General features: G+C 36.1%; 1 protein-coding gene across 1 annotated transcript in view; it reads right to left on the bottom strand.

Annotated features, from left to right (window-relative positions):
* Window positions 1–22,198, bottom strand: part of LOC146135975 (uncharacterized) — an 81,032-nt gene that overhangs the window by 23,571 nt on the left and 35,263 nt on the right. Inside the window, exons 34-57 of the mRNA XM_083396114.1 lie at window positions 21,089–21,260; window positions 20,580–20,723; window positions 18,660–18,841; window positions 18,089–18,218; window positions 17,606–17,736; window positions 17,016–17,172; window positions 15,801–15,948; window positions 15,238–15,364; window positions 13,866–14,037; window positions 13,357–13,500; window positions 11,440–11,621; window positions 10,869–10,998; window positions 10,386–10,516; window positions 9,796–9,952; window positions 8,581–8,728; window positions 8,018–8,144; window positions 6,646–6,817; window positions 6,137–6,280; window positions 4,220–4,401; window positions 3,649–3,778; window positions 3,166–3,296; window positions 2,576–2,732; window positions 1,361–1,508; window positions 798–924 (exon numbers count right to left, since the gene is read on the bottom strand). Of these exons, the coding sequence (XP_083252240.1) occupies window positions 798–924; window positions 1,361–1,508; window positions 2,576–2,732; window positions 3,166–3,296; window positions 3,649–3,778; window positions 4,220–4,401; window positions 6,137–6,280; window positions 6,646–6,817; window positions 8,018–8,144; window positions 8,581–8,728; window positions 9,796–9,952; window positions 10,386–10,516; window positions 10,869–10,998; window positions 11,440–11,621; window positions 13,357–13,500; window positions 13,866–14,037; window positions 15,238–15,364; window positions 15,801–15,948; window positions 17,016–17,172; window positions 17,606–17,736; window positions 18,089–18,218; window positions 18,660–18,841; window positions 20,580–20,723; window positions 21,089–21,260 (3,573 nt within the window). The remainder of the gene's footprint in view (window positions 1–797; window positions 925–1,360; window positions 1,509–2,575; window positions 2,733–3,165; window positions 3,297–3,648; window positions 3,779–4,219; window positions 4,402–6,136; window positions 6,281–6,645; window positions 6,818–8,017; window positions 8,145–8,580; window positions 8,729–9,795; window positions 9,953–10,385; window positions 10,517–10,868; window positions 10,999–11,439; window positions 11,622–13,356; window positions 13,501–13,865; window positions 14,038–15,237; window positions 15,365–15,800; window positions 15,949–17,015; window positions 17,173–17,605; window positions 17,737–18,088; window positions 18,219–18,659; window positions 18,842–20,579; window positions 20,724–21,088; window positions 21,261–22,198) is intronic.

Raw genomic sequence — 22,198 nt, 5'->3', positions numbered from 1 at the left:
ATGTGACTTGTTAGAAAGCTTATGTCAACTCATTTAAAATGTGTGGATTAGTTTCAGTCAAGTCATTGACTTTAGTCATTATAGCACAGCAACTTCGAGAAAAAAATACACTTCAGTATTCGTTTCTACAGTGGTGGGGGGAAAACAGGGCCAGGGCAACAAACAATGACTATATTGCACTGTAGTTCAATAAACCAGTATGACAAAGCTAACTCATAAGCACCGGTAGAACAGAAAACAATGACAAATTTAGCCGATGTGGCTATCTTCACCTCAGTTCTTACGTCAAGTAGTTTTAAAACAGTGACTTAAGTACTGTACAGTTAAGCAAAGCAATTGATTTACCACAATACAACGCCGATTTTTCCTTAAATAACATGAAAGACATATAGTTATTATTTTAACTGTAAGTAGTGTTTTTTTAAGTAAAAAGGGTAAAAAAGTATCACGTGATTTACAGCGAATCTTAAAGCCACTATAGAACTAGGTGGTAGGTGGCCTGAAGATGTGACGAAGAACTGTATTTGAGATATTGCATGCACTTTGATGGCACAAAAGTTTAACTCAGTATGTTACTAAAAAGTAGTGTATGTGGTGTTTATGTTTTTGTGGTATTAAGCTGGAGGTGTCATCCGAGGGCTGGACTATGGGTAAAATGGTCATAATAATTGGTAGTGTGATCGGTAGCAATACGTCAGAACATCAGCAAGTTGTTCTATACCACTTGGCCAAATATCGACTCCTACCCGATATTATCAGACCCGTGATATGGTTATATGTTTCGTCTTTCAATTCACCTCTCTAATAAGAGGACCTCCGCTGTCTGCAACGCATGAGTCCACTACCCTGCCTTGCTCGTGTCCTAGAGCGCAAACCATTTGCTCGGTGAAACGTAGGTTTCCCCGCTCAGCCGCCCTATTACACCTGTAACAAGGAAGAAGCAAATTGTACAAAAAGTACGGGTGAAGTCACGGCAATTTAATCGGTAACCGTGCTCTTTAAATTTTGAATAGTTACGTCTAACGGTAACGGGCCAGTCTGGGAATATTACTTTGTTGAGTAACCGAACATTTTATGTTTTCTCGGATCTAAGTTTTCAGGGATGCAATTAAAATTCCTAGTTTAGCAAAAACTAAAATCTTGTATTTTTCATTTTTCCTCAAGTATACATAATATATACATAATGCACAAATTAGATTAAAAAAAATTAGGATAAGTGTCTTATTTATGTAAATTGTTTTGAATTCAACTGAATCGCTAATTGTCTTTTAAAAACTTCGGGTTCCCACAATACACACTTAACAATTGGCGTTTAGGCATAAATACAAGGCGATAAAAGTCAGCACCAATCATTCCGTACTCCTCTCTGTCCCTTAAGCGAACCACTCCTTGTTGAAGGACCTCGCTTATAACGACGTCCGAACTGACCGAACTGTCCGCTAATGTTGTTGTGTGGCCGAACCCGGTGACAATGTGTAAGGCGTTCTTTGCACTAGCCGTGTTTGAACCTTAATAAAAAAAAATAGAGGGGTAAAATAGGTATATCGCTATCGAACAAACGATTGACTATAGTTTGTTATGGAAAACTGCCTCACATGTGCTTCAAATTTAGATTGGCAAAGCTTGGAACATCAAATACATTTACGCCACTTTTAGATAATAATTTACTCGCGTTAAGATATTAAGGTTAGACAACTGTACACAAGGAAAATAAGACCTTACTTAAATTTAATCAACATGATTAGATAATAATTTTATTTTTACGGTAAAAGCTTTAATTTTATTTTTAACTGGAAAGGAAGAGCTTTTCTTATCACTAGGGCCCGCAAAAGTCAGTAAAGTTAAAAATTTTTAAGGAGCTCATCTGTCCACGAATCAAATAATAAAGTTGTTTTTAGCACCTAAGGGACTGTTTCTAAGAAGTATATAGGTTAAAATAAAGTTAAAATTTACAATAAAGTTAAAATTTATTAATAAAGTCAAAATTTGTCAAATTATAGCCTTTGACAAAGTTTTTGTGTTTCTTGAGAGTAGTTTTTGTAAAAATCGTCGTGGAAGCATTGTAAATCAGGAACTGCGACACAATTAAACCATATTATCCCATAAAAACAGGAAATATGTCACAATGCCCACTTGGATCAGCAGTAACTTTTATCGCAAATTGTCCATTTTTTTCTTTATTGTTACGTATTTAAAAAAAATTTATAAAATACTTTATCTTCATAAACGTGGTCTTTTCGAAGATCAGCAATTTGGATTTTAGAAATAGCCTACTGACATTCTGTAATACAAAAATGCCTAAGCAAGCTAAAACGTCTGAAATCGACAAAATATTATGTTTGGTTAACTGGCATCAATTCAAGGAAGAACTGTGGCCTCTACAAACAAGCAATTTCGTTAGGTTAAAATAAAGTTAAAATTTGATAAATAAAAAGTAAAAAAAATGTTTTTTTAGGTTAAAATAAAAATGGCCCTACTTATCACTAAATTTTCCTTGTCCTGAAATGTCGGTATCTGAAAAAAAAATGTCTTCACTTTAGACTTAAAAACAATGTATTTCCCTTTATTTATCTACCTTGTTCCCGGCAGCTCTGATCATCGCGAATGCACCCATCCTCGCTACAGGGCAAGCACACAGGCCGGATGTTCGGGTTAAAGGTCACCCACCCAGAAGATGAACCGCGCGGCACAAACTCGTTCCCTGACGTCATCAGCTCTCGACCGAGTTTGATCTTTGGAAATACCAAACGAAGTGGATTACCCTTTTATAGAAGTTTTTTACTACGCCGTGGCATTTAGGCGTGTCCGATAACACCGCATCGATATTTGCTGCCAAATCGAAGCATTTAGACTCGTTCATTATAAGGGTGGTATTGGTTCCGACCCGATACTAAACAAAAAAAGACATTTCTGCCATGGTTTGTGACCCAACAAATTCTTCGGAAAATATCTAATTATCTAAAGGTAAGCTTTTCTAACGCTGGTCTAATATCGGGTTCGATTGTCGTTGCACCATATTTATTAACTATGTCCGAGGTTAAGTTGCTCCGCAAAGTTCAAATATAGAAAATAAAACAATATTCATGACGAAAAATGTGTCGCCAATGCCTTAACACTAAACATCGTTGATAAGTAAGTTATAGGTTCAAAAAATAAACTACAAACCAGTGCTATGTCGTATCCATTTAAAATTGATTTGAAATTTTTGTGGCAGTAAATTACAGCTGGTTCGAACACCCTGATGTTTGATCCTGAATTTGTAAAATCCTCCAGGCTAACGTCAAGATGCTGTGTTCCTGTAAAACAAAGGGCTGAAATAGCAGATATATATTAGGACTGCTTAAACATCATATTCGAGATACAACCACTAGTTGAGGAGGTAACAGACTCATGCCATGCTACCTTTACTAATAATTCGAAAACTGATCTGCTGTCTTTTATATTTAAGGTAACGCTAGGAACTCTCAACATAATGCAGGTCCGTAATGCATAAATGCAATGTATGGAAGTTAAAAAGAATGTCAGTTAAATAAAAACTAAGAAACACGAAATAATTTTTATTTGTCCCAGCGTCCAAATTTACTTTGAACAAACCAGCTCTGTCATTATACAGCTTACCATTTTAAGGTCATTTCGCGAAGTCCTTACCCATGATTACATGGAATTTCTTGAATTTCGTTTGGTCTTTTGATTCACAAACGTCCTTAAACAGGTGAGCTGCTGTGAGTATCCAGGAGTTGCTGATAACGCTGCCTCCAGCGAAAGTTCTTTCGCGAATCTAAAACGTTGTTGAATGATGAAAACCCAACTATTATGTCACCCCACATTGCAGTAAGCGATATGCCATTTCCTAAATATGCTCGTGCATTATGCGAAACCTATGAGTTATTTTGCAATACAGCAATATGCAAGCCTGGAGTACATGTTAAGAAACATAGCGTAACCTAAAAGTTTTCGCAGTAAGAACAATATGTTATTTCGTAGACATGCTAGTGGCTAAAGCGAAACGTATACATTAGTGTTATTGGCGAATACAGCCATATGTAAGCCTGATGCAGTACATGTTTGAAATTATACATTGTTTAGAATGGCGGAAATACTCTATTGTAATCGGTGTCTCTAGTGATTTTCGTGAGAGTTTTTTTCGTACGGTAACCTTTAATTCGTCCCTGTCCGATATGTATAATGCCATATGGTAAAGTCTGCAAATTGGTCTTGCCTCCAAAGGCTTGGTCTGGCGGGCAACGGCAACCTGCCACGGCCATCTTCCCACTTTGGCCGGTTGTCCGCCAAGCACTCGTGGAGTAACCTTAGCCTCAAGTCGAGATGTTCTGGCAATGTCTGAGAACCCGCCGGATATACCACACTGGTTTAATTCCTCTGGCGGTAGCGCCAAATCTCCTGCGATAAAATGTTCTTGTTTGGAACAAACCGAAGGAAATACCGAATACGATTTATGTAGTCCAACTCTAGGAGTGTGATCCTTAAATATGGTTTACTATAATCTTGAAATACACAAAATTGAAACAATACAACTGAACTGTAAACATTGTGAAAACTTTTTTCCAATTTACTGCACTTTATTCATACGCAAACAATTGTACCAACAAGCTTACGAGTATGGCAAAAACGGGATCCCCAACATGGCTTATCCTCTTGTTGCATTATTAGAAACGCTGTAAATTCAGTCAACATGCCACCCATAGTCAATGCAGTGCTTTTGATAACTGGCTTAAATTATGTCACTTTTGTAAATCACTATGTTTTATACTGCCCTTATTTTGATCGATCGCGGTAGGCAAAGTAAATAATACATTCACTAACTTTAACTAAATAAAATGCAATAAGAGCCATGGTATTGGTTCCGACTCGATACTAAATAAAAAAAGACATTTCTGCCATGGTTTGTGACCCAACAAATTCGAAAAAAAATTAAACCCAATTTCGCAAGTTACTTTTCAAACTTTCGAGAACTCGGTCGTTAAAACACAATGTCCAGAATTTAGTTTTATCTTGATAGACCAGCGGTCACCAAGACCTAAACGTGATAGGTGCGACCCGCGTGGTTAATTTTTCAATCCCGCGTCATACGGCATCGAATAAACTAAAATAAGATGATTTTGTTGAAAGGAAATATTCCTTTAATGCAAATCAAACCAAAAATTGTGAGAATTTCAGTAAACATTTTCGCCAAGCTTCCAATACTAAATATATTTTATGTTTAATGGTGAAAATAACGGCCCAAATAGACGTAAAAAGCGACATGCTTTATTGTTCAAACGTTTCGGCAAATGCTCATGCCATTATCAGTGATATGAAGGCCACATCAGTTACACCCGTTTATATACAGTTACACCCGTTTATATTTCTTTATGTTAATTTCGTACTTTGGATCAAGTTAATAAAATTCCACATAAGTATTAAATCCTGCGCGCGGTTACTTAGGCGTTATCCGGTCATTTGTAAAAAGCTTGGTGAATTCTGATGTGGATTTCAAAATGGCAGATTACAACTTTCCAAAAAAGTTACGAATCAGTTCGATTACAAATGTACCAAAGAATTGTTGTTTTATTGATTTAAGTCAGTACTAAGCTGACGAAGAACCCGTGAAATTGTTGGTTTACTCGTTAATTTGAAAGCGATTTGATGCTGTTCATTTTGATACATGTCTTAAACAGTGCTATGCAAATGGACAAGGAAACTACTATTAAATTTTTATGCAAGTAAGTTTCTAACAAAAAGTAAGATATTGGTGAGATTTTAAGCGCACCTTCCATTGCACTCTAAAACATTATTCAGTCAGCCAACTATGGATACACATAAAAATGTCTTTATAACTTTTTTCATATTTTTTTGAGAGAGAAACAATAATAATTTTCGATAAATAAATAAGATTTCCCGCTATCAAAATGCTTTAATTACTAAAACCCGACAAAAAAGAAATAGATGTTTGTACAAGATGTTAGTAAATACTATAGCTGGTGCAAAGTAATATAGTTTACATAGAATATTAATAACCTTGTCGTTCAATTTGTGGGTCTTTTCCAAAAGTGAAATGCATAATAACGAGCCAGTACGAATCTCGACATTAAACAATATTGAAAGTATCGTTATTCAGTTGATTCCAAAATCTTACCGGGATTAACACAAGACTTCCCGCAAGCATTGTCGCAAACGCATATTTCATCTGGTGCTGAGCAATCCTGATCCAATAAACAGGAGGGTGTGCATATCCGACCCTCCTTCTCAATTGTTGTTGTGTTACGAGGGCAGGTACAATCTGCGCAGAAAATTTTGTCGTGCTGCTAAGTTTTCTAAACGCTTTTCAATTTTGTATATAAGTTTTTAGCCAACTACCTAAGTTATCCAATTTATAGTGAGTGAATAAGTTATTCAATTAATGGTTATAACAACTTATTCCAAGTTATTTTAAAATTTAACAGAGTATAAGTACAGTAAAAGCAAAAAATTCACGAAAGGTGACTAACGTCATTCTGCGAAAGTACCTAAGACTATTAAAGTCAGGTCGATCATTAAAATAATCTGTGACTTTCGTCAAGTTATTGCATAAGTGTGAATTTTTTCAAGTTGATTCAAATATAAAAAACCGATACTCAAATTGGCTAAAAAAACAAATAGAATTACTTTCGTTTTTCATTGTACTCCTGAGCCAGGGAAGAAACGAATATACATCAGTGTAATATCCTGGATAAGGGTGTTCCATTCCGTTCTGCGAATAGTTCAATCCGCATCCAAAACCGAAGCTGACGACACCAACTTGCATCCAGGTGCTTTTCGTGCTGGCATCATTAACAACCTAAACAGGATAAGCATTTTATATCAGCAGTTGCGTTGGCGGCATATGTTTTTTTTTACGCGTTGCGCCATGTTTAATCCCACGTACAAAGAAAACTGTGTTTGCAGTACAGTTATGGCACCGATTACACGACTTATTCAGGTAAACTTTTATCTCGTGGTAGTTTTCGTTAATGTAAGGTTGTTGGCTGGACAACAGGGGACGCTAAGGCTAAATAGTCTAATCCTAGTTTTGTAAATCAAATTTTGGAGCATGATAACGTATGATGTCATCAGGATTATCACGTTGCCCAATAAACGTGTTCCCGTTTCTGTCGATTCTATTGTTCGCTGAATACACAAGGTCGATAAGCAACTAACCAAAATTTACCAAAAAATACTCAGCAACACTTAAGTCAAAAATCATGTGACTTGTTAGAAAGCTCATGTCAAATCATAAAAAATATGTGGAGTAGGTTCAGTCAAGTCATTGACTTTAGTCATTATAGCACAGCAACTTCGAGCAAAATACACTTCAGTGTTCGTTTCTACAGTGGTGGGGGGAAAACAGGGCCAGGGCAACAAACAATGACTATATTGCACTGTAGTTCAATAAACCAGTATGACAAAGCTAACTCATAAGCACCGGTACAACAGAAAACAATGACAAATTTAGCCGATATGGATATCTTCACCTCAGTTCTTACGTCAAGTATAGTTTTAAAACAGTGACTTAAGTACTGTACAGTTAAGTAAAGCAATTGATTTACCACAATACAACGCCGATTTTTCCTTAAATAACATGAAAGACATATAGTTATTATTTTAACTGTAAGTAGTGTTTTTTTAAGTAAAAAGGGTAAAAAAGTATCACGTGATTTACAGCGAATCTTAAAGCCACTATAGAACTAGGTGGTAGGTGGCCTGAAGATGTGACGAAGAACTGTATTTGAGATATTGCATGCACTTTGATGGCACAAAAGTTTAACTCAGTATGTTACTAAAAAGTAGTGTATGTGGTGTTTATGTTTTTGTGGTATTAAGCTGGAGGTGTCATCCGAGGGCTGGACTATGGGTAAAATGGTCATAATAATTGGTAGTGTGATCGGTAGCAATACGTCAGAACATCAGCAAGTTGTTCTATACCACTTGGCCAAATATCGACTCCTACCCGATATTATCAGACCCGTGATATGGTTATATGTTTCGTATTTCAATTCACCTCTCTAACAAGAGGACCTCCGCTGTCTCCCTTGCATGCGTCCACTACCCTGCCTTGCTCGTGTCCTAGAGCGCAAACCATTTGCTCGGTGAAACTTTGGTTTCGATGCTTAGCCGCCCTACTACACCTGTAACAAGGAAGAAGCAAATTGTACAAAAAGTACGGGTGAAGTCACGGCAATTTAATCGGTAACCGTGCTCTTTAAATTTTGAATAGTTACGTCTAACGGTAACGGGCCAGTCTGGGAATATTACTTTGTTGAGTAACCGAACATTTTATGTTTTCTCGGATCTAAGTTTTCAGGGATGCAATTAAAATTCCTAGTTTAGCAAAAACTAAAATCTTGTATTTTTCATTTTTCCTCAAGTATACATAATATATACATAATGCACAAATTAGATTAAAAAAAATTAGGATAAGTGTCTTATTTATGTAAATTGTTTTGAATTCAACTGAATCGCTAATTGTCTTTTAAAAACTTCGGGTTCCCACAATACACACTTAACAATTGGCGTTTAGGCATAAATACAAGGCGATAAAAGTCAGCACCAATCATTCCGTACTCCTCTCTGTCCCTTAAGCGAACCACTCCTTGTTGAAGGACCTCGCTTATAACGACGTCCGAACTGACCGAACTGTCCGCTAATGTTGTTGTGTGGCCGAACCCGGTGACAATGTGTAAGGCGTTCTTTGCACTAGCCGTGTTTGAACCTTAATAAAAAAAAATAGAGGGGTAAAATAGGTATATCGCTATCGAACAAACGATTGACTATAGTTTGTTATGGAAAACTGCCTCACATGTGCTTCAAATTTAGATTGGCAAAGCTTGGAACATCAAATACATTTACGCCACTTTTAGATAATAATTTACTCGCGTTAAGATATTAAGGTTAGACAACTGTACACAAGGAAAATAAGACCTTACTTAAATTTAATCAACATGATTAGATAATAATTTTATTTTTACGGTAAAAGCTTTAATTTTATTTTTAACTGGAAAGGAAGAGCTTTTCTTATCACTAGGGCCCGCAAAAGTCAGTAAAGTTAAAAATTTTTAAGGAGCTCATCTGTCCACGAATCAAATAATAAAGTTGTTTTTAGCACCTAAGGGACTGTTTCTAAGAAGTATATAGGTTAAAATAAAGTTAAAATTTACAATAAAGTTAAAATTTATTAATAAAGTCAAAATTTGTCAAATTATAGCCTTTGACAAAGTTTTTGTGTTTCTTGAGAGTAGTTTTTGTAAAAATCGTCGTGGAAGCATTGTAAATCAGGAACTGCGACACAATTAAACCATATTATCCCATAAAAACAGGAAATATGTCACAATGCCCACTTGGATCAGCAGTAACTTTTATCGCAAATTGTCCATTTTTTTCTTTATTGTTACGTATTTAAAAAAAATTTATAAAATACTTTATCTTCATAAACGTGGTCTTTTCGAAGATCAGCAATTTGGATTTTAGAAATAGCCTACTGACATTCTGTAATACAAAAATGCCTAAGCAAGCTAAAACGTCTGAAATCGACAAAATATTATGTTTGGTTAACTGGCATCAATTCAAGGAAGAACTGTGGCCTCTACAAACAAGCAATTTCGTTAGGTTAAAATAAAGTTAAAATTTGATAAATAAAAAGTAAAAAAAATGTTTTTTTAGGTTAAAATAAAAATGGCCCTACTTATCACTAAATTTTCCTTGTCCTGAAATGTCGGTATCTGAAAAAAAAATGTCTTCACTTTAGACTTAAAAACAATGTATTTCCCTTTATTTATCTACCTTGTTCCCGGCAGCTCTGATCATCGCGAATGCACCCATCCTCGCTACAGGGCAAGCACACAGGCCGGATGTTCGGGTTAAAGGTCACCCACCCAGAAGATGAACCGCGCGGCACAAACTCGTTCCCTGACGTCATCAGCTCTCGACCGAGTTTGATCTTTGGAAATACCAAACGAAGTGGATTACCCTTTTATAGAAGTTTTTTACTACGCCGTGGCATTTAGGCGTGTCCGATAACACCGCATCGATATTTGCTGCCAAATCGAAGCATTTAGACTCGTTCATTATAAGGGTGGTATTGGTTCCGACCCGATACTAAACAAAAAAAGACATTTCTGCCATGGTTTGTGACCCAACAAATTCTTCGGAAAATATCTAATTATCTAAAGGTAAGCTTTTCTAACGCTGGTCTAATATCGGGTTCGATTGTCGTTGCACCATATTTATTAACTATGTCCGAGGTTAAGTTGCTCCGCAAAGTTCAAATATAGAAAATAAAACAATATTCATGACGAAAAATGTGTCGCCAATGCCTTAACACTAAACATCGTTGATAAGTAAGTTATAGGTTCAAAAAATAAACTACAAACCAGTGCTATGTCGTATCCATTTAAAATTGATTTGAAATTTTTGTGGCAGTAAATTACAGCTGGTTCGAACACCCTGATGTTTGATCCTGAATTTGTAAAATCCTCCAGGCTAACGTCAAGATGCTGTGTTCCTGTAAAACAAAGGGCTGAAATAGCAGATATATATTAGGACTGCTTAAACATCATATTCGAGATACAACCACTAGTTGAGGAGGTAACAGACTCATGCCATGCTACCTTTACTAATAATTCGAAAACTGATCTGCTGTCTTTTATATTTAAGGTAACGCTAGGAACTCTCAACATAATGCAGGTCCGTAATGCATAAATGCAATGTATGGAAGTTAAAAAGAATGTCAGTTAAATAAAAACTAAGAAACACGAAATAATTTTTATTTGTCCCAGCGTCCAAATTTACTTTGAACAAACCAGCTCTGTCATTATACAGCTTACCATTTTAAGGTCATTTCGCGAAGTCCTTACCCATGATTACATGGAATTTCTTGAATTTCGTTTGGTCTTTTGATTCACAAACGTCCTTAAACAGGTGAGCTGCTGTGAGTATCCAGGAGTTGCTGATAACGCTGCCTCCAGCGAAAGTTCTTTCGCGAATCTAAAACGTTGTTGAATGATGAAAACCCAACTATTATGTCACCCCACATTGCAGTAAGCGATATGCCATTTCCTAAATATGCTCGTGCATTATGCGAAACCTATGAGTTATTTTGCAATACAGCAATATGCAAGCCTGGAGTACATGTTAAGAAACATAGCGTAACCTAAAAGTTTTCGCAGTAAGAACAATATGTTATTTCGTAGACATGCTAGTGGCTAAAGCGAAACGTATACATTAGTGTTATTGGCGAATACAGCCATATGTAAGCCTGATGCAGTACATGTTTGAAATTATACATTGTTTAGAATGGCGGAAATACTCTATTGTAATCGGTGTCTCTAGTGATTTTCGTGAGAGTTTTTTTCGTACGGTAACCTTTAATTCGTCCCTGTCCGATATGTATAATGCCATATGGTAAAGTCTGCAAATTGGTCTTGCCTCCAAAGGCTTGGTCTGGCGGGCAACGGCAACCTGCCACGGCCATCTTCCCACTTTGGCCGGTTGTCCGCCAAGCACTCGTGGAGTAACCTTAGCCTCAAGTCGAGATGTTCTGGCAATGTCTGAGAACCCGCCGGATATACCACACTGGTTTAATTCCTCTGGCGGTAGCGCCAAATCTCCTGCGATAAAATGTTCTTGTTTGGAATAAACCGAAGGAAATACCGAATACGATTTATGTAGTCCAACTCTAGGAGTGTGATCCTTAAATATGGTTTACTATAATCTTGAAATACACAAAATTGAAACAATACAACTGAACTGTAAACATTGTGAAAACTTTTTTCCAATTTACTGCACTTTATTCATACGCAAACAATTGTACCAACAAGCTTACGAGTATGGCAAAAACGGGATCCCCAACATGGCTTATCCTCTTGTTGCATTATTAGAAACGCTGTAAATTCAGTCAACATGCCACCCATAGTCAATGCAGTGCTTTTGATAACTGGCTTAAATTATGTCACTTTTGTAAATCACTATGTTTTATACTGCCCTTATTTTGATCGATCGCGGTAGGCAAAGTAAATAATACATTCACTAACTTTAACTAAATAAAATGCAATAAGAGCCATGGTATTGGTTCCGACTCGATACTAAATAAAAAAAGACATTTCTGCCATGGTTTGTGACCCAACAAATTCGAAAAAAAATTAAACCCAATTTCGCAAGTTACTTTTCAAACTTTCGAGAACTCGGTCGTTAAAACACAATGTCCAGAATTTAGTTTTATCTTGATAGACCAGCGGTCACCAAGACCTAAACGTGATAGGTGCGACCCGCGTGGTTAATTTTTCAATCCCGCGTCATACGGCATCGAATAAACTAAAATAAGATGATTTTGTTGAAAGGAAATATTCCTTTAATGCAAATCAAACCAAAAATTGTGAGAATTTCAGTAAACATTTTCGCCAAGCTTCCAATACTAAATATATTTTATGTTTAATGGTGAAAATAACGGCCCAAATAGACGTAAAAAGCGACATGCTTTATTGTTCAAACGTTTCGGCAAATGCTCATGCCATTATCAGTGATATGAAGGCCACATCAGTTACACCCGTTTATATACAGTTACACCCGTTTATATTTCTTTATGTTAATTTCGTACTTTGGATCAAGTTAATAAAATTCCACATAAGTATTAAATCCTGCGCGCGGTTACTTAGGCGTTATCCGGTCATTTGTAAAAAGCTTGGTGAATTCTGATGTGGATTTCAAAATGGCAGATTACAACTTTCCAAAAAAGTTACGAATCAGTTCGATTACAAATGTACCAAAGAATTGTTGTTTTATTGATTTAAGTCAGTACTAAGCTGACGAAGAACCCGTGAAATTGTTGGTTTACTCGTTAATTTGAAAGCGATTTGATGCTGTTCATTTTGATACATGTCTTAAACAGTGCTATGCAAATGGACAAGGAAACTACTATTAAATTTTTATGCAAGTAAGTTTCTAACAAAAAGTAAGATATTGGTGAGATTTTAAGCGCACCTTCCATTGCACTCTAAAACATTATTCAGTCAGCCAACTATGGATACACATAAAAATGTCTTTATAACTTTTTTCATATTTTTTTGAGAGAGAAACAATAATAATTTTCGATAAATAAATAAGATTTCCCGCTATCAAAATGCTTTAATTACTAAAACCCGACAAAAAAGAAATAGATGTTTGTACAAGATGTTAGTAAATACTATAGCTGGTGCAAAGTAATATAGTTTACATAGAATATTAATAACCTTGTCGTTCAATTTGTGGGTCTTTTCCAAAAGTGAAATGCATAATAACGAGCCAGTACGAATCTCGACATTAAACAATATTGAAAGTATCGTTATTCAGTTGATTCCAAAATCTTACCGGGATTAACACAAGACTTCCCGCAAGCATTGTCGCAAACGCATATTTCATCTGGTGCTGAGCAATCCTGATCCAATAAACAGGAGGGTGTGCATATCCGACCCTCCTTCTCAATTGTTGTTGTGTTACGAGGGCAGGTACAATCTGCGCAGAAAATTTTGTCGTGCTGCTAAGTTTTCTAAACGCTTTTCAATTTTGTATATAAGTTTTTAGCCAACTACCTAAGTTATCCAATTTATAGTGAGTGAATAAGTTATTCAATTAATGGTTATAACAACTTATTCCAAGTTATTTTAAAATTTAACAGAGTATAAGTACAGTAAAAGCAAAAAATTCACGAAAGGTGACTAACGTCATTCTGCGAAAGTACCTAAGACTATTAAAGTCAGGTCGATCATTAAAATAATCTGTGACTTTCGTCAAGTTATTGCATAAGTGTGAATTTTTTCAAGTTGATTCAAATATAAAAAACCGATACTCAAATTGGCTAAAAAAACAAATAGAATTACTTTCGTTTTTCATTGTACTCCTGAGCCAGGGAAGAAACGAATATACATCAGTGTAATATCCTGGATAAGGGTGTTCCATTCCGTTCTGCGAATAGTTCAATCCGCATCCAAAACCGAAGCTGACGACACCAACTTGCATCCAGGTGCTTTTCGTGCTGGCATCATTAACAACCTAAACAGGATAAGCATTTTATATCAGCAGTTGCGTTGGCGGCATATGTTTTTTTTTACGCGTTGCGCCATGTTTAATCCCACGTACAAAGAAAACTGTGTTTGCAGTACAGTTATGGCACCGATTACACGACTTATTCAGGTAAACTTTTATCTCGTGGTAGTTTTCGTTAATGTAAGGTTGTTGGCTGGACAACAGGGGACGCTAAGGCTAAATAGTCTAATCCTAGTTTTGTAAATCAAATTTTGGAGCATGATAACGTATGATGTCATCAGGATTATCACGTTGCCCAATAAACGTGTTCCCGTTTCTGTCGATTCTATTGTTCGCTGAATACACAAGGTCGATAAGCAACTAACCAAAATTTACCAAAAAATACTCAGCAACACTTAAGTCAAAAATCATGTGACTTGTTAGAAAGCTCATGTCAAATCATAAAAAATATGTGGAGTAGGTTCAGTCAAGTCATTGACTTTAGTCATTATAGCACAGCAACTTCGAGCAAAATACACTTCAGTGTTCGTTTCTACAGTGGTGGGGGGAAAACAGGGCCAGGGCAACAAACAATGACTATATTGCACTGTAGTTCAATAAACCAGTATGACAAAGCTAACTCATAAGCACCGGTACAACAGAAAACAATGACAAATTTAGCCGATATGGATATCTTCACCTCAGTTCTTACGTCAAGTATAGTTTTAAAACAGTGACTTAAGTACTGTACAGTTAAGTAAAGCAATTGATTTACCACAATACAACGCCGATTTTTCCTTAAATAACATGAAAGACATATAGTTATTATTTTAACTGTAAGTAGTGTTTTTTTAAGTAAAAAGGGTAAAAAAGTATCACGTGATTTACAGCGAATCTTAAAGCCACTATAGAACTAGGTGGTAGGTGGCCTGAAGATGTGACGAAGAACTGTATTTGAGATATTGCATGCACTTTGATGGCACAAAAGTTTAACTCAGTATGTTACTAAAAAGTAGTGTATGTGGTGTTTATGTTTTTGTGGTATTAAGCTGGAGGTGTCATCCGAGGGCTGGACTATGGGTAAAATGGTCATAATAATTGGTAGTGTGATCGGTAGCAATACGTCAGAACATCAGCAAGTTGTTCTATACCACTTGGCCAAATATCGACTCCTACCCGATATTATCAGACCCGTGATATGGTTATATGTTTCGTATTTCAATTCACCTCTCTAACAAGAGGACCTCCGCTGTCTCCCTTGCATGCGTCCACTACCCTGCCTTGCTCGTGTCCTAGAGCGCAAACCATTTGCTCGGTGAAACTTTGGTTTCGATGCTTAGCCGCCCTACTACACCTGTAACAAGGAAGAAGCAAATTGTACAAAAAGTACGGGTGAAGTCACGGCAATTTAATCGGTAACCGTGCTCTTTAAATTTTGAATAGTTACGTCTAACGGTAACGGGCCAGTCTGGGAATATTACTTTGTTGAGTAACCGAACATTTTATGTTTTCTCGGATCTAAGTTTTCAGGGATGCAATTAAAATTCCTAGTTTAGCAAAAACTAAAATCTTGTATTTTTCATTTTTCCTCAAGTATACATAATATATACATAATGCACAAATTAGATTAAAAAAAATTAGGATAAGTGTCTTATTTATGTAAATTGTTTTGAATTCAACTGAATCGCTAATTGTCTTTTAAAAACTTCGGGTTCCCACAATACACACTTAACAATTGGCGTTTAGGCATAAATACAAGGCGATAAAAGTCAGCACCAATCATTCCGTACTCCTCTCTGTCCCTTAAGCGAACCACTCCTTGTTGAAGGACCTCGCTTATAACGACGTCCGAACTGACCGAACTGTCCGCTAATGTTGTTGTGTGGCCGAACCCGGTGACAATGTGTAAGGCGTTCTTTGCACTAGCCGTGTTTGAACCTTAATAAAAAAAAATAGAGGGGTAAAATAGGTATATCGCTATCGAACAAACGATTGACTATAGTTTGTTATGGAAAACTGCCTCACATGTGCTTCAAATTTAGATTGGCAAAGCTTGGAACATCAAATACATTTACGCCACTTTTAGATAATAATTTACTCGCGTTAAGATATTAAGGTTAGACAACTGTACACAAGGAAAATAAGACCTTACTTAAATTTAATCAACATGATTAGATAATAATTTTATTTTTACGGTAAAAGCTTTAATTTTATTTTTAACTGGAAAGGAAGAGCTTTTCTTATCACTAGGGCCCGCAAAAGTCAGTAAAGTTAAAAATTTTTAAGGAGCTCATCTGTCCACGAATCAAATAATAAAGTTGTTTTTAGCACCTAAGGGACTGTTTCTAAGAAGTATATAGGTTAAAATAAAGTTAAAATTTACAATAAAGTTAAAATTTATTAATAAAGTCAAAATTTGTCAAATTATAGCCTTTGACAAAGTTTTTGTGTTTCTTGAGAGTAGTTTTTGTAAAAATCGTCGTGGAAGCATTGTAAATCAGGAACTGCGACACAATTAAACCATATTATCCCATAAAAACAGGAAATATGTCACAATGCCCACTTGGATCAGCAGTAACTTTTATCGCAAATTGTCCATTTTTTTCTTTATTGTTACGTATTTAAAAAAAATTTATAAAATACTTTATCTTCATAAACGTGGTCTTTTCGAAGATCAGCAATTTGGATTTTAGAAATAGCCTACTGACATTCTGTAATACAAAAATGCCTAAGCAAGCTAAAACGTCTGAAATCGACAAAATATTATGTTTGGTTAACTGGCATCAATTCAAGGAAGAACTGTGGCCTCTACAAACAAGCAATTTCGTTAGGTTAAAATAAAGTTAAAATTTGATAAATAAAAAGTAAAAAAAATGTTTTTTTAGGTTAAAATAAAAATGGCCCTACTTATCACTAAATTTTCCTTGTCCTGAAATGTCGGTATCTGAAAAAAAAATGTCTTCACTTTAGACTTAAAAACAATGTATTTCCCTTTATTTATCTACCTTGTTCCCGGCAGCTCTGATCATCGCGAATGCACCCATCCTCGCTACAGGGCAAGCACACAGGCCGGATGTTCGGGTTAAAGGTCACCCACCCAGAAGATGAACCGCGCGGCACAAACTCGTTCCCTGACGTCATCAGCTCTCGACCGAGTTTGATCTTTGGAAATACCAAACGAAGTGGATTACCCTTTTATAGAAGTTTTTTACTACGCCGTGGCATTTAGGCGTGTCCGATAACACCGCATCGATATTTGCTGCCAAATCGAAGCATTTAGACTCGTTCATTATAAGGGTGGTATTGGTTCCGACCCGATACTAAACAAAAAAAGACATTTCTGCCATGGTTTGTGACCCAACAAATTCTTCGGAAAATATCTAATTATCTAAAGGTAAGCTTTTCTAACGCTGGTCTAATATCGGGTTCGATTGTCGTTGCACCATATTTATTAACTATGTCCGAGGTTAAGTTGCTCCGCAAAGTTCAAATATAGAAAATAAAACAATATTCATGACGAAAAATGTGTCGCCAATGCCTTAACACTAAACATCGTTGATAAGTAAGTTATAGGTTCAAAAAATAAACTACAAACCAGTGCTATGTCGTATCCATTTAAAATTGATTTGAAATTTTTGTGGCAGTAAATTACAGCTGGTTCGAACACCCTGATGTTTGATCCTGAATTTGTAAAATCCTCCAGGCTAACGTCAAGATGCTGTGTTCCTGTAAAACAAAGGGCTGAAATAGCAGATATATATTAGGACTGCTTAAACATCATATTCGAGATACAACCACTAGTTGAGGAGGTAACAGACTCATGCCATGCTACCTTTACTAATAATTCGAAAACTGATCTGCTGTCTTTTATATTTAAGGTAACGCTAGGAACTCTCAACATAATGCAGGTCCGTAATGCATAAATGCAATGTATGGAAGTTAAAAAGAATGTCAGTTAAATAAAAACTAAGAAACACGAAATAATTTTTATTTGTCCCAGCGTCCAAATTTACTTTGAACAAACCAGCTCTGTCATTATACAGCTTACCATTTTAAGGTCATTTCGCGAAGTCCTTACCCATGATTACATGGAATTTCTTGAATTTCGTTTGGTCTTTTGATTCACAAACGTCCTTAAACAGGTGAGCTGCTGTGAGTATCCAGGAGTTGCTGATAACGCTGCCTCCAGCGAAAGTTCTTTCGCGAATCTAAAACGTTGTTGAATGATGAAAACCCAACTATTATGTCACCCCACATTGCAGTAAGCGATATGCCATTTCCTAAATATGCTCGTGCATTATGCGAAACCTATGAGTTATTTTGCAATACAGCAATATGCAAGCCTGGAGTACATGTTAAGAAACATAGCGTAACCTAAAAGTTTTCGCAGTAAGAACAATATGTTATTTCGTAGACATGCTAGTGGCTAAAGCGAAACGTATACATTAGTGTTATTGGCGAATACAGCCATATGTAAGCCTGATGCAGTACATGTTTGAAATTATACATTGTTTAGAATGGCGGAAATACTCTATTGTAATCGGTGTCTCTAGTGATTTTCGTGAGAGTTTTTTTCGTACGGTAACCTTTAATTCGTCCCTGTCCGATATGTATAATGCCATATGGTAAAGTCTGCAAATTGGTCTTGCCTCCAAAGGCTTGGTCTGGCGGGCAACGGCAACCTGCCACGGCCATCTTCCCACTTTGGCCGGTTGTCCGCCAAGCACTCGTGGAGTAACCTTAGCCTCAAGTCGAGATGTTCTGGCAATGTCTGAGAACCCGCCGGATATACCACACTGGTTTAATTCCTCTGGCGGTAGCGCCAAATCTCCTGCGATAAAATGTTCTTGTTTGGAATAAACCGAAGGAAATACCGAATACGATTTATGTAGTCCAACTCTAGGAGTGTGATCCTTAAATATGGTTTACTATAATCTTGAAATACACAAAATTGAAACAATACAACTGAACTGTAAACATTGTGAAAACTTTTTTCCAATTTACTGCACTTTATTCATACGCAAACAATTGTACCAACAAGCTTACGAGTATGGCAAAAACGGGATCCCCAACATGGCTTATCCTCTTGTTGCATTATTAGAAACGCTGTAAATTCAGTCAACATGCCACCCATAGTCAATGCAGTGCTTTTGATAACTGGCTTAAATTATGTCACTTTTGTAAATCACTATGTTTTATACTGCCCTTATTTTGATCGATCGCGGTAGGCAAAGTAAATAATACATTCACTAACTTTAACTAAATAAAATGCAATAAGAGCCATGGTATTGGTTCCGACTCGATACTAAATAAAAAAAGACATTTCTGCCATGGTTTGTGACCCAACAAATTCGAAAAAAAATTAAACCCAATTTCGCAAGTTACTTTTCAAACTTTCGAGAACTCGGTCGTTAAAACACAATGTCCAGAATTTAGTTTTATCTTGATAGACCAGCGGTCACCAAGACCTAAACGTGATAGGTGCGACCCGCGTGGTTAATTTTTCAATCCCGCGTCATACGGCATCGAATAAACTAAAATAAGATGATTTTGTTGAAAGGAAATATTCCTTTAATGCAAATCAAACCAAAAATTGTGAGAATTTCAGTAAACATTTTCGCCAAGCTTCCAATACTAAATATATTTTATGTTTAATGGTGAAAATAACGGCCCAAATAGACGTAAAAAGCGACATGCTTTATTGTTCAAACGTTTCGGCAAATGCTCATGCCATTATCAGTGATATGAAGGCCACATCAGTTACACCCGTTTATATACAGTTACACCCGTTTATATTTCTTTATGTTAATTTCGTACTTTGGATCAAGTTAATAAAATTCCACATAAGTATTAAATCCTGCGCGCGGTTACTTAGGCGTTATCCGGTCATTTGTAAAAAGCTTGGTGAATTCTGATGTGGATTTCAAAATGGCAGATTACAACTTTCCAAAAAAGTTACGAATCAGTTCGATTACAAATGTACCAAAGAATTGTTGTTTTATTGATTTAAGTCAGTACTAAGCTGACGAAGAACCCGTGAAATTGTTGGTTTACTCGTTAATTTGAAAGCGATTTGATGCTGTTCATTTTGATACATGTCTTAAACAGTGCTATGCAAATGGACAAGGAAACTACTATTAAATTTTTATGCAAGTAAGTTTCTAACAAAAAGTAAGATATTGGTGAGATTTTAAGCGCAGCTTCCATTGCTCTCTAAAACATTATTCAGTCAGCCAACTATGGATACACATAAAAATGTCTTTATAACTTTTTTCATATTTTTTTGAGAGAGAAACAATAATAATTTTCGATAAATAAATAAGATTTCCCGCTATCAAAATGCTTTAAGTCGTCCTGAAACCCGACAAAAAAGAAATAGATGTTTGTAAAAGATGTTAGTAAATACTATAGCTGGTGCAAAGTAATATAGTTTACATAGAATATTAATAACCTTGTGGTTCAATTTGAGGGTCTTTTCCAAAAGTGAAATGCATAATAACGAGCCAGTACGAATCTCGACATTAAACAATATTGAAAGTATCGTTATTCAGTTGATTCCAAAATCTTACCGGGATTAACACAAGACTTCCCGCAAGCATTGTCGCAAACGCATATTTCATCTGGTGCTGAGCAATCTTGATCCAATAAACAGGAGGGTGTGCATATCCGACCCTCCTTCTCAATTGTTGTTGTGTTACGAGGGCAGGTACAATCTGCGCAGAAAATTTTGTCGTGCTGCTAAGTTTTCTAAACGCTTTTCAATTTTGTATATAAGTTTTTAGCCAACTACCTAAGTTATCCAATTTATAGTGAGTGAATAAGTTATTCAATTAATGGTTATAACAACTTATTCCAAGTTATTTTAAAATTTAACAGAGTATAAGTACAGTAAAAGCAAAAAATTCACGAAAGGTGACTAACGTCATTCTGCGAAAGTACCTAAGACTATTAAAGTCAGGTCGATCATTAAAATAATCTGTGACTTTCGTCAAGTTATTGCATAAGTGTGAATTTTTTCAAGTTGATTCAAATATAAAAAACCGATACTCAAATTGGCTAAAAAAACAAATAGAATTACTTTCGTTTTTCATTGTACTCCTGAGCCAGGGTAGAAACGAATATACATCAGTGTAATATCCTGGATAAGGGTGTTCCATTCCGTTCTGCGAATAGTTCAATCCGCATCCAAAACCGAAGCTGACGACACCAACTTGCATCCAGGTGCTTTTCGTGCTGGCATCATTAACAACCTAAACAGGATAAGCATTTTATATCAGCAGTTGCGTTGGCGGCATATGTTTTTTTTACGCGTTGCGCCATGTTTAATCCCACGTACAAAGAAAACTGTGTTTGCAGTACAGTTATGGCACCGATTACACGACTTATTCAGGTAAACTTTTATCTCGTGGTAGTTTTCGTTAATGTAAGGTTGTTGGCTGGACAACAGGGGACGCTAAGGCTAAATAGTCTAATCCTAGTTTTGTAAATCAAATTTTGGAGCATGATAACGTATGATGTCATCAGGATTATCACGTTGCCCAATAAACGTGTTCCCGTTTCTGTCGATTCTATTGTTCGCTGAATACACAAGGTCGATAAGCAACTAACCAAAATTTACCAAAAAATACTCAGCAACACTTAAGTCAAAAATCATGTGACTTGTTAGAAAGCTCATGTCAAATCATAAAAAATATGTGGAGTAGGTTCAGTCAAGTCATTGACTTTAGTCATTATAGCACAGCAACTTCGAGCAAAATACACTTCAGTGTTCGTTTCTACAGTGGTGGGGGGAAAACAGGGCCAGGGCAACAAACAATGACTATATTGCACTGTAGTTCAATAAACCAGTATGACAAAGCTAACTCATAAGCACCGGTACAACAGAAAACAATGACAAATTTAGCCGATATGGCTATCTTCACCTCAGTTCTTACGTCAAGTATAGTTTTAAAACAGTGACTTAAGTACTGTACAGTTAAGTAAAGCAATTGATTTACCACAATACAACGCCGATTTTTCCCTAAATAACATGAAAGACATATAGTTATTATTTTAACTGTAAGTAGTGTTTTTTTATGTAAAAAGGGTTAAAAAGTATCACGTGATTTACAGCGAATCTTAAAGCCACTATAGAACTAGGTGGTAGGTGGCCTGAAGATGTGACGAAGAACTGTATTTGAGATATTGC

Source organism: Ascidiella aspersa, chromosome 8 (assembly GCF_963924565.1).
Source record: "Ascidiella aspersa chromosome 8, kaAscAspe10.2, whole genome shotgun sequence".
NCBI classification, from domain to species: Eukaryota; Metazoa; Chordata; class Ascidiacea; order Phlebobranchia; family Ascidiidae; genus Ascidiella; species Ascidiella aspersa.
The sequence above is the reverse complement of the archived record's forward strand: the minus strand, read 5'-3'. Positions and strand labels throughout refer to the sequence as shown.